General features: G+C 42.0%; 2 protein-coding genes across 2 annotated transcripts in view; one reads left to right on the top strand and one right to left on the bottom strand.

The window, feature by feature from the left end:
• Nucleotides 1-4,948, top strand: part of egln1b (egl-9 family hypoxia-inducible factor 1b) — a 33,879-nt gene extending 28,931 nt beyond the window's left edge. The window contains exons 3-5 of the mRNA XM_048248835.1: nucleotides 3,506-3,642; nucleotides 3,823-3,890; nucleotides 4,544-4,948. Of these exons, the coding sequence (XP_048104792.1) occupies nucleotides 3,506-3,642; nucleotides 3,823-3,890; nucleotides 4,544-4,599 (261 nt within the window). The 3' untranslated portion in view covers nucleotides 4,600-4,948. The remainder of the gene's footprint in view (nucleotides 1-3,505; nucleotides 3,643-3,822; nucleotides 3,891-4,543) is intronic.
• A 1,801-nt stretch (nucleotides 4,949-6,749) lies between these two features.
• On the bottom strand, nucleotides 6,750-9,909 carry LOC125298150 (hatching enzyme 1.2-like). Its single transcript, XM_048248858.1, has 9 exons — nucleotides 9,795-9,909; nucleotides 9,467-9,479; nucleotides 9,301-9,351; nucleotides 9,041-9,184; nucleotides 8,697-8,814; nucleotides 8,237-8,415; nucleotides 7,939-8,020; nucleotides 7,543-7,670; nucleotides 6,750-6,879 (listed from the first exon to the last, which is right to left on the bottom strand). Exons 1-9 carry the CDS (start codon nucleotides 9,858-9,860, stop codon nucleotides 6,869-6,871), a joined length of 792 nt encoding a protein of 263 aa, XP_048104815.1. The 5' UTR covers nucleotides 9,861-9,909; the 3' UTR covers nucleotides 6,750-6,868.
• Nucleotides 9,910-12,578: the final 2,669 nt, after the last annotated feature.

The following is a 12,578-nucleotide window of genomic DNA, read 5'->3' as shown; positions in this document are numbered from 1 at the left end:
TAGACTATGATAAACTAGCAAATTCAGCTACTTTGTTTACAATATTTCAAGGCTTCAACCAGTGCTGCTCATTCAGGTAACCAACAGACACACGTGCATGGTGCAAGTGTCAGCAATGTCTTTGTTATTAAACCTCGCCAAGGTACATGTGACTCATGAAGTGTCGTCCCAATCCCATTTATACCTATATGAGTCCATGTGGCCTCACACACTCACTCACTTAGCACCTGAGATCAATTAAGTCTGTGAGCCTTTAGTCCCTCTTTATCATTATCACTGCACTGAACCTTTGATACAATTTTTGCATTTAATTCATTTGCATTAAATATTTGCAACAAAAAACAATTTGCCATTTTTAGGTATGTTTTGCAGGTAGGTTTACACACACACTGCATCAGGCAGCCTACTTTACACTTCTCAATCTGCAGTTCAGTTTTAATTTCACCAAATGTTCCAGAATCACCAAATGTGGTGTTTGAGCTCAACGGAGCTTCCATGCTCTTGAAGGACAGTGTTTATGTATGTTTCCCATTTCAATATTTCCTTTATTACATACAGTCAATGATGAAGCAATGTTCCACTGGACCAACAGTGTGCGTAGATAAATAAATAAATAAATCATAATAGTATGAATTAAACGTTAGCATTAGGGGGGGAAAGCTGAGAGAGAGAGAGACTGGGAGAGGAAGGTGTCTGATTGGTCCAAAGCTGCAGTGGCATGTACTCAATGACATTCCAGGGCAGACGGCCAATCCTGGGAAAGTATGTTTTCTTCACATACGTATGACTGCTCCCCATTGAAGCCTTCCGCATGCCACTTGAGATTAATCAACTTTACTGGATTACCCTCCAGACGATTATCTTCCTTAAAGAACAGGATTTTTAAACTGACTTTGTCTAGACCGCCACTAGTGTATTTGAAGTGGTAAACATTTGCGGCTGAACAAGCTGGGCTGTGTTTATAAAATGCGTTTGTTTTGTCCAGAATGACATAACTCTGTCAACATGGGTCAGTGTAAGATTTCACACTGTGGGAAACTCTTCAAAAAATTTTGATTATCGCCAATCACATACGGTAACCCATGTTGATGTTTAAGACAATATTTTGTATGCCATTGATGGCAGTTAAAAAGGACAAATAGTACATAGTAAGTGCAAAGTACATACAAGATCTGCAAGCCTGCATAATGCACAGTGCTGCCTAGTGCCTACACAATAGCAGATTCACCAAGTGCGGTTCAGCCTCTGCTTTTTTTGCTCCAGATGTCCTTTTCACCTTGAAGTGGTATCCCTTTTCATTTTATGCTGTTTGTTATTCTTAAGGAGCTTGCACACTGCTCCAGCAAACACCAACAAACTCCAACATTCTAAAGTTCTATTCTACATTCTACAGCTGTTGGAAATAGTCTTTAGAATGTTCATAAAACCAACTTCCAGTCCACACTGTGGTGTCTCCATCCAACAAACGCCAACAAAGACAGACGGCCGGCCCACACTGACCCAACTGTTGGTGTTTGTTGGAGTTTGATGCCGTTTGTTGGAGCAGTGTGCAAGCTCCTTTAGACATTGTGGCATTTTAAGAGGGCTTTTTTTATCCAGTGGTATCCATTTTACCTGGACATGCTTTTAGCAAATTAAACCTGTGACCTACACATACCCCCCTGTGGTATGTGCATAAAAGGTACATAAGACAAATTCCTGTTAGTTGTCAATAGAATCATTGGCATTTACTGGCTGAGGTTTATAAAACTAATCATGTAATGTAGACTAATGGAGGCTAAATAGATTTTCGTGTAAGTGTGTGTGTGTGATTTCTCATGAACTTGACATGAGCTGACATTATGTGCTTGTAGTGATGCTTTGATAAATGGGACTCCCTGAGTGATGTTCTCATGCACACGTACACTTGCACATGTACACGCACACACACACACACACGCTAAAACCCACACATCCCCTAATTCTCTTGGACCTTCCTCTGCTAATTTAGATGCCAGCATTGTACATTGTAGAAGTGTGCTGTTGGGCCTTTGCTGGTAGTGGCGGTGATCTTTGTGTGTGTGCGTGTGTGTTTCTCGATCAATCGCGCTGCTGTTGCTGCACCTTCCCCTGGGCATGGACATGTACGCCACGGGAGTCTCCCGCAAATCACCGCTCGCTCCGGTTAAGTAAATGTGTGTCGATCGTGCATTGTCGCTTCGTTATTTTTAGGGGCTTATTTTTGCCTTTGGGCAGGAAAAAGCATTCCACTTCTAGCCCCCCCCACCCCTCCCTCACCCACCCCCATGGCATTCCTCTTTGTTTGCACATTTGGGAGTATGTCTGTTGTTAAGTGTATGAAAGTATGTTAGTGAGATGCCTTGCTCTCTCTGTCACGGTCTCGCTCTCTCTTTCTCTCTTTCTCGCTCTCTCTTTCTCTCTTTCTCTCTCTCTCTTTCTCTCTTTCTCGCTCTCTCTGTCCCTGCTCGCATGTTGCCTCTCTGTTGTATGACCCCTAGATGTATATAGGGTCATTCCGTGTGAAATCACCCAATTTCAGCACAATTTGGCAGGTGACCCTCTCCGAAAAAATCTGAAAAAAATCACAGGTGTTTGTAGACCAAATCCATGCATAGATCTTAAATAGTATATCTGTATAACTAATCGTTGCAAAACTACAGCCCTTTGAAACTTCAAGTAATTTTAAGCATTGTGGTCAACAATCCTTTTTGTTCAACTTCCAACATTATTGGCTCTTTTGGTATTTCACACACATTAGTGAAACTATGTGAATAGAAGTACATTGTCCTGTTGAATTAAAAAATCCAATCGGATCAGGCGCATCTTGTGTACTTTCCCCTCTGGAAAGCTCTGAAAATGGCTATAAATTCATAATGTGAAAAGACATCATCACCTTTTGAGGGCTTCTCATTCAAAAAGTATGTGACACAAATTCATCAGATTTTTTTTCCTACTCATCTAAAATTCAGTTCATCAAGGTATTTCACTTGATGAAGATGACCATGTGTGTTTCCATCACAAGTATTCATAACAAGGTTTGAGGACTCGTGGATCCAAGAGGCAAGGCCATGGAGTTGTATAGATATGACTTACTAACGAAAGCCAAAGCGACACCTTACTAACGTAAACCCAAGCGCCACTCTTGGCCTCTTTCTCACCGCAGGCGGTGCGGTTTCATTGATGCCCTAGGTACACTTAATACACTATGTAGTTGATAAACTATGAACTTGAATGTTGATGACCGAAGCCAAACACAGTCAGATTACCAATGAGAATATCCATAATCTAAATCTGATCTAATCTAATGTTTTGGCATTTTGCATGGTATTAAATGGTGATATTCTTTAGTTTCCATGTGTGTACTTGGTACGTGTAAAACTGAGAATGCAAGATTTGACCACCAGAGGTCTCGTGTGTCCAACATTTGAATGAACTAAAAGACAAATTTGGTTAGGACACGCTGTCACAGTAAAGAGGTGTCCCACTACTTTGGTTTGCTTTGCAGGACCATGGAGGCCTACTGCGGATCTTCCCAGAAGGAAAAGCACAGTTTGCGGATATCGAGCCCAAATTCGACAGACTTCTGTTCTTCTGGTCCGACCGACGGAACCCCCACGAGGTCCAGCCAGCCTACGCCACACGGTCTGTGCGAATAGCTCTCTAATGACCGCTTTACTACACGTAGGCCTACGCCACTAGGTCTGTGCTAATAGCTCTCTAATAACCACTTTACTACACATAGGCCACTGTGCGGTCATCTGCATTGTATTTGTTGACCGGCACCATGGTGTGAATGTCTGAAACGGTACCTTGTCTGTGCAGGTATGCCATCACGGTTTGGTATTTTGATGCCGATGAACGGGCTCGAGCTAAAGAGAAATACCTGACAGGTAAGGCCTCATCCAGACCGTGTGTGTGTGTGTGTGTGTGTGTGTGTGTGTGTGTGTGTGGTATCTCTTACAGGTAAGGCCTCATTCAGCCCAGCTGGTATAAAGCACTTACTGGGGTGCCACATTGGTCTAATGGGAGCTCTAGTGTGAATTAGGGTGGAACTTATCATATGTGGAAAATCTATTCCAAATCGATCTTTAGATGCATTCTCATACAGAGCATAAGAAAGGATGATTGTTGAACAAACAACCTCAGCCCTGCATATCAATGCCCTCAGTATTACTTGAGCATTACTGTGTTGTCGTAACACCCTGAGAAAACAAGTTAATTGAGTTATGATTAAGTCGTGAATTACTAACACAAGTCTATCAGTCCATCGGATCTGGTTGGGCGCAGTCAAGTAGCCCAACACCTGCTTCAGTTATGGCTGACTTCGCAGCACCCACATCCGGTCATGAACAGACTCTTGCTATGTTTCTCTGCAGTGGATCATGCCATTTGATTGATGCCATTGAGGTTACCTCTGTTTGCTACAGCAAAAGTGTAGCTGTATTCATGTCCTTATACTCTCTCTCTCTCTCTCTCTCTCTCTCTCTCTCTCTCTCTCTCTCTCTCTCTCTCTCTCTCTACATCCTCCTTTCCCTCGCTCCAGGTGCAGGAGAAAAGGGAGTGAAGGTGGAGTTAAACAAGCCGTCAGAACCCAGCTAACGAGCAAGGGGAGGATGCTATGGGTGGGGGTGGGGACTTATCTCTCATACACACACACACACACACACACAGACCCCTAACACACCGTTACTTCCTGCCTCTCACGAAGGACGTGGGGAGCAGGGGAGAAGAGGAGAGGACAGTTGGAAGGGGGGATGGAGGAAAGACTATTGATGTTTTTTTTTTTGTCAAACCCCCATCTATTCGCTCCTGTCATCAGCAAGCTACATTTTTTCACTCTTTTGTTCGATTGTTCGTTCGTTGGAGCGGACTAACAGCAGAAGCGGTCTCGTGACTTTCACCAGCTCATTTTCAAGGACAAGGCTCACCGTTGTGCTTCTTTTTGGGGGGGGGGTGTTTTTGTTTTGCTTTTGGTTCCCCCCTCTATAATTTTGCTTCTCAAGTGAAGAACATGGCCTGAGAGCGGCCCTGGAAAACATTATGCATGTAATGCATATGCGAGTGTGTGTGTGTGTGTGCGTGTGTGTGCGTGTATGTGTGTGCGCTTGTGCGTGCATATGCATTTGATACATCACACTGTACGTATATCCATATTTGCTAATCTCACAGGAATCGAATGAGGAATCTTGTACGATATCAACTAGTGGCTGAGATTCCAAACCTCACTTGCGGTTATTTTTTACACCACCCGACACACTGTCCACTTGTCCATCTCGGACCTAAAACCTCCATCCCTCCCTCCCTCATGCTCTTGTCTCTCTTGTCTCTCTCTCTCTCTCTCTCTCTCTCTCCCTCCTTCCCTCCCACTCTTGTCTTTCCTTCCCCTGGTCTTTCTCCATCCTTCTCCTGTCATCCGCCCTTTCAAAATCCCTTTACTACCACTCGCTCTCAGACACTATGGCTGTGTTATCTTTGCCAGTCTGTTTTTTTACCCAACCCTGTTATCTCTTCTCCTCCCCTTTGTGCTGCAAACTGTTTTCTGGAACGCGTTTCTGATGAAAAGGTACCGTTTGACCGTAAAGGCTTGCCAACTGCGGCACCTTTGTCACATGAGCAAAACTTAAAGGTTTTTCCCCCTACACACACACACACACACACACACACACACACACAACAAACACACTCACACACACACACCTATGCTTACACATACAACCTCCCTCACACACATCTGCGTGTGCACACATATCTGTGCACACAAACCCACCTGAGCACCTGAAGTTGTGACGAGTTGAGTTTCTCGCATGTTCCAATTTTTTTTCTTTCTTTCATTTAGTGGAACAAGTGCTTTTTCTTTCCACAATTGCAAGCTGCGTGGGGAGTGTTTGTCTGTGGTCTCTTCTCTCCATCTTTTTTTCTGTTCTTTCTCTCAGCTTTTGACTTTTTTTTTTGTTTTGTTTTGTTTTTTTTTTTTGTTTTTGTTTTTGTTTTTGTTTTGTTTGTTTTTGCCTGAGTGGCGGCGTTGCTGGAGCTTCCCTGCCAGTGATCAGAGAATCTCGTGTCTGTTGTTGCAGACGTAATGTCTCCGTTGTCTTAAGAGAAAGTACCGGAAAACCAAAACTGACTACATCTACCTGCCTTGCAGCTCTGGATTTTAAGAAAAAAAAAAAAAAATAAACATTTGCAAGGTTTGTAATGTGCATTTCCGACTCCGATGTGGTTTGTTTTATGATGTGATTTTGTGGTCTTCGGCGCCCTCTTGTGGATAAACTTTTAAATTTTGTAGCTGTTGAAAGTGTTGATAAAGAGGTGGTAGTAGTTCAATTCAACATTTTTGTGTTAAGAAGGTCTATCTTAGCCTGGGAATACCCATACGAACCTTTGGCAAATTTGGGACTTGCAAAAGAGGCCATTGAAGCCCATTTCCAGTGTCCCTAAAACTTGGGCACGCCAATTCATTGGCTAATCCTGCATGAACATGTATTTCTTTGGAACTGAGTTAAGAACTGCATTTAACCCCTCTGTTTACGTGAATGCTGCACTTCTGAAACAATTTAGTAAGAGTTTAATGCACTAATTTAAGTTTAATTTAACTGCTAGTTACACCCCTGCTAGAAGTCGTAAGTCAATTAACCTTTTCCAGACCCACTCTCAATTCTAATTGAGAAGGTCTGCGTGCTAACCAGGCTAGGTCTGTCTGACAGTCGTGAACATCGTTACCACTTTTCAAAAGTTCATGTAGTTGCCTTTCTTTATTGTTGCCCCCCAACAGTCGCAGATTCTCCCAGTGACGAGGGCAGCAATATCTAATAAGATAACGGAGTAGCCTCTTCTGTAGGATCAGTCCTCAGTTTCTTCACTCATCAGTTTACTGTACATCTAGAAGGAAACAAATCATCCCAGTAAATATAACAGCCTTGTAATAAATAAACTCAAACATGACCAAATGTATATTAGATACATGTATGCTATTGGGTTAGATCACTCAAATATGACCAAATATATATTAGATAAATGTATGCTATTGGTTTAGATAACTCAAACATGACCAAATATATATTAGATAAATGTATGCTGACTCAAACATGACCAAATATATATTATATAAATGAATGCTATTGGTTTAGATCACTCAAACATGACCAAATATTAGATAAATGTATGCTATTGGTTTAGATCAGTGTTTCTCACAGTGTGGTCCGGGGACCACTGGTGGTCCGCAAGATATCCCAAGTGGTCCGCGAGCAGACGTGATAAAATATAATATAGATGAGTTGTTTGCAATATTGAACCAACTAGTATGTAAATCCAAACAGTTCTACAACACTGCCTGTGTAAGCTATGCCAGTTTAAATCATATGAATCATCTGACACAATAAGCAAGGTGCAAAGACAATAAGCACGTAAGTGTACTCTTTTTTTTTTTTTTTTTTTTTGTGAGTTTTTTTTTTTTTTTTTTATTATTATTGGTTAAGTGGTTCTTGGTCTGAAAAAGTTTGAGAAACACTCAAACAATGTATGCTATTGGTTTAGATCACTCACCACACTCATACAGTCTGTTGATCTTCACAATGTCTGTCTCTGACATGTCAGTCCTCTGACCGATCTGCACATTGGGATCAGGAATCGGGGTGATGGTATCCTTGCCATAAGATGTCGAAAAGGCAGTTCTGTATCACACACACACGCAAAATAATCTGTCAACAGTAGCTCACTCAGAGGTATTATGAAGCAAAACTATTGAGCCGACCAGCTAACAACCAATAGACTCGCCGTGCAGACATCAAAGCCAAGCCCAGGCTGGAGGTTGCTGTTGCTATTTCTGCTGTGCTAGGCTGCATCAGGCGCCAGCATTTGGTCAGCGGACCACAGTGGCATCATTGTAACCTAGTTATACCTGGGGCCCCTCTGTGGTTTGATAGTCATATTTCAGCTCACCTTCCGTAGTGCATGACGGAGCTGTAGTCATACTTTGTGTTCAGGTTATTAGTGTCCTGTTTCTCAAAGTTGTAGGAAGCACCTGTGAATAGAAAGTGGGATTGCTCAATATGAAGTTTTCTATAAACACAAAAAAAAGTCAAAACCGCCATCCCAATTGGAATATCACAATCAAAAGTATGAGAAAAGGTGATTTCAAGAAGGATATGCGATCTAATGTTTTGTGAACTTTTGAGCTTAAAACCAATGATTTCAATAGTGTTTATAATAAAATCCAAAAGAAAGGATATTTTCCCACCCTGTGGGACGTTCTCCCAGTTGATCCTGACATACTCGTCCCGGTCGCTCCTGGTGTGCTCGTGGTGGAAGCCGAGGGCGTGAAGAAGCTCGTGCTGAACGATCCCGTGGTAAATGCAGCCATTCACACTCAGGGAGACCGTCTGTTTGCCACCAGTGCGCCCAATGGACGACCAACACCTGTGGAGATCAGATGGGACGACACACCAGAAGGCGTGCAAACTTGTTAGTTGGTGTGTTAACCTAAGTTAAAGGAACACACCAACCGAATATGCAGTATGTATATGTGTGTATGTGCATAATGCCGTAATGTTCCAATCTTTTTATCCATATACTGGTAATACAGGTGTTGAAACATGGGCTACATAATTATACGGTACGGAAACATTAGGAACAAACAAAAAATCCACCTTTGTTGCATTCCTGCCATGAATTCCAAACTGTTCCACAGCTGCACTCACCCAGTTTTGGACTCAATGCTGAGGTAATGTACTTGTTTGTTGTAGGGCACAAATCGGATGCAAGTCTTCTCATGGAATGCCTGCATGGCCTTCTGAATAGTAGCTCTCTCACTGGCACCTGTGGCAAAGGGTGGGAGCAAACACCAATGTGTTAAATATTATAGTACAATCATACCTGTAAACAAGTATTACTGTATATATATTTGTCCAAGCACTGTCACATAAGAACATCCTACAACCAATGTATGAAAAAATCTACAAAACTCCAATGGTTAGAACATTAAGTTCTTTGGGTACAAGGTTCAATCATCCACAAATATTATATTTCTGTTTTTGCAACTCACAGAAGTAGTCATTGATGATATATGGTACTTCCACATGTCCTGATGGTAACTTAATCCACTTGCAGTCAAGGAACGAGAAGCACTTCATGGCGTTCCTCCCTCTCGGCATGGCAACGTCTCCCTCTACCAGTAACCCAGAGATCCCTTTGGGGGTAAAAAAAACAAAAAAAAATCAGAATTCAAATCAGGGGTTTTTTCTCTTCACCATTAAGAGTGCAATCATAGTCCAAAGAGAAGCAATTGTAAGCGCCATGGCCTACCTCGGTTTGCATCCAGGATTCTTGAGGAGATGTCGACAAATGCATTCAGTTCTGCAGGTGGAACACGAAATGCACAAAGTTATCCTCTTTTGGCCAATCAGCAACCAGGTCAGTATAGCCAATGGTGTGCAAGTTTAAATGAAAGTGAATCCGAGGACAAACTTACCCTCTGACTGGTCCTGTTAGTGAGGAGAACACATATAGAGTGAGTTCAGGGGTATTATGACATTGATCATTATGTTAAGGGTCAGTCACCACGCTTCTAACAATTTGATGATTTAAGTTACATTTGAAATGGAATGTATAAAATATGAGACAATTACAAATTAAGTGATTAAGATCTGATCTATGAATACAAGGTATTATATACAGTAAGGTAGTGTAAAACCACCCGTGTGCAGGACTCCAAGCACTGTGTCTGTACAGGTTGTGTTAGAATGCATCAGGTAAAACGTTCAATGGGATGGAACAAAAACAGCCCCTCCGGGTCTTACTCTTTGAGCCAGGGCCTGAGAGAGGCCCAGCAGCAGAACCACAATGGAGGCCAGTTTCCTGTACATGCTGTGTTTGTGCTGTCTGGAGATGCAACTGCAGATGACCCTTCACCAGGAGCCGTTGAGAGAAATTGTGCCTGGATCGCTGCCAAGTAAGAGCTTATATATTGGTCTCCTCAAGGAGTATCTACTGGTTTAGGTTAACGTCAACATCAAGCACTTGCATATACTTTTAAATTGGGGGGGATTACCTGATTATGCAGATTATGCAGACATGACTGAGACCAAAGGAAACGTGACCTACAGAAGATGGGGACAAAGCACTTTATTCATCTGTCATCATCAGATTTAAAATGTACTCAATCTTAAGACAGACACCTACTGTTATTTAGGCCTTCAAGTAGTGTGTGTGTGTGTGTGTGTGTAGGAGGCTGATATTTTCAATTACATGAACCTTTCTGTAGACCTTATTTTTTTTTTTGCACAAAGACGTTAAAACCAGAGCAAATGGTGTCTTTGCCAAAGGAGTGTCCCTTAAAGGTTTTTCAGTAACACCTTTGTTTGTGAAGCTCCCTCTTAGCAAGCAAATGTCTTCAGTACTTGGAATGAAGGGCTAGTGGTTTGTACAGTATATTTTACTAAGTTAGTCAACCAGCCCGTGTAATGTTACAATAACATTAACATGTCTCTCCAGAAGAGGCCCAGAGATCCCTTTTGAGAAGAAAAGGCCAGGGGGTTTCTCTCACATATTTAGGGTATTAGTAGTAGTAGTAGCAATATTATTATTATGACCGCCATGGCCACGGTGGTCATATAGGTTTAGTCAGATTTTTTTTTTTTTTTTTTTTTTTTTTTTTTTCTTTTCGTGCCCAAATTTCCGTCAATGATTCCCGGGACACTGAAAGACCGGGGGTACACGAAACTTGGTGGACATGTAACCCCACATGGATAGCATGGAACCATCGTTTTCGTTTTGATCTGTAGCCCCCTGCTGAATTGGACCCCGAAAGGAGGGTAGGGCAGACACAGTTTTCTGTGAATATCTCGAAAACCGTAGGGTTTAGGAGGACCATTTTTTTTTTGTATGTTAATCTCAAGGGGCCATGTCAACCCATTCCATAACCCACTCATTTCATGTATAGCGCCACCTAGTTAAACACAAAAAGTAAAAATGAGGTGGTGTAATTGAAGGTATCTGTGACCTAACTTAGTCAAAACTGCACGAAATTGGAAGTGTAGGATCATTATGACACCCTCTGTATGCACGCCAAGTTTTGTTGAATTCCGTTCATGGGGGGCCACACAATAAATTAATTTATGTTACTATACACCAACTGGCCTGTAGGTGGCCGGAGACAGTTTTCTGTGAATATCTCGAGAACCGTGGGGGCCTAGGAGGTCCACCTTTTTTGTATGTTGGTCTTAAGGGGCATGTCAACCCATCCCATTACCACTTATTTCATGTATAGCGCCACCTAGTTAAAAATTAAAAAGCAAAAAATTAGGTGTTTTCATCACAATATCTCTGGCTGACAAGGTCAAAACTGCACGAAATTAAAAGTGTAGGATCATTATGACACCCTCCGAATGCATGCCAAGTTTTGTGTACTTTCGGTCATGGGGGCCTTACAATAAAATAATTTATGTGTACATTTAGTGACGCATACACCAACAAGGATTCCCGGGACACTGAAAGACCGGGGTACACAAAACTTGGTGGGCATGTACCCCACATGGATAGCATGGAACCGTCATTTTTCGTTTTGATCTGCAGCCCCCAGCTGGACTGGACCCCCCCGAAAGGAGGGTAGGGCAGACACAGTTCTCTGTGAATCTTTTATGGTGTGTTGGTCTCAAGGGCCCACATCAACCTGGCTCATAATCACTCATTTGTGATTTGCACCCAACAAAAATGAAAATGCAATATTATTCTGCTTTAATCGCTATCTTCAGTTAAGATGTTCAGAACTGCACCAAATTGTATGTGTATGATTGACCTGGCATTCTCTGGGGGTCTGGGGTATGCCAAGTTTAAGTAGAATTTCATCCATGGGGGTCTAAAAAATTAGGTTATGTGTACATTTAGTGACTGTACACTCATTGGCCTGTAAATGGCGGTGCACACATATAAACATGCACACACACAGGCACCCACATACTATCGGGTATTAGAACGGCCGATACATAATTACAAATTCAGTAGGATCAAAAAGAAAGCCAAAATAAATATTCATCATCATCATCATGGCTGCATTTTCAGTATTGGCGATAAGTAGTCGTTTGTCCACTAGATGGCGCATCGTTGCAGTGAGACGTAATTTTGTTGGAAGTTAAAAGTGGGTTGGAAAAACAATGGACAAGGACTGTAATTTACCACAGCGAACATCTAATAAGGACAGGACGATGTTCACATGAAGTGTAATTCCCATTTCTTCTTGAAGCCGAAATAAATCTGAGGATTCGGACATGCTTGGTTTTTACTGCAGGTACGTTAATCTTATAATATCAATAAGGACCTAGGTAATGTTACCGTTAGCGTTGGTTGAGTGATGGAGGCCCATTTGATTGATTGCATTTGTAGAAAAGTATAAATGCGGTTATACCAAGCAAATTGATAGCAGCACTGTTTGTATCTTTCGACTGTCATTTATTGCACGTGCTACAAAATCATTCTGTGCAATGGAAGATTTACCAAGGTTTCACCGGTCTGATGCAGTTTTGCCTATACATGCCTGAGACTGAGACGCCTGTTTATTTTGTTTTAAGTGCGTGCAGGGTGTGAGA

The sequence above is a fragment of the Alosa alosa genome, chromosome 7 (genome assembly GCF_017589495.1).
Source record: "Alosa alosa isolate M-15738 ecotype Scorff River chromosome 7, AALO_Geno_1.1, whole genome shotgun sequence".
Classification (NCBI taxonomy): Eukaryota; Metazoa; Chordata; class Actinopteri; order Clupeiformes; family Clupeidae; genus Alosa; species Alosa alosa.
Note: the sequence above shows the minus strand (reverse complement) of the source record. Positions and strands in the feature narration are given on the sequence as shown.

Excerpts from the sequence above, each read along its gene's own strand:
- LOC125298150 (XM_048248858.1), bottom strand. The coding sequence starts at position 9,860 with ATGTACAGGAAACTGGCCTCCATTGTGGTTCTGCTGCTGGGCCTCTCT. Across the intron at positions 8,021-8,236 it reads CTGGGAGAACGTCCCACAGG|GTGCTTCCTACAACTTTGAG; the intron begins GTGGGAAAATAT and ends TTCTATTCACAG. Across the intron at positions 7,671-7,938 it reads TCCGTCATGCACTACGGAAG|AACTGCCTTTTCGACATCTT; the intron begins GTGAGCTGAAAT and ends TGTGTGATACAG.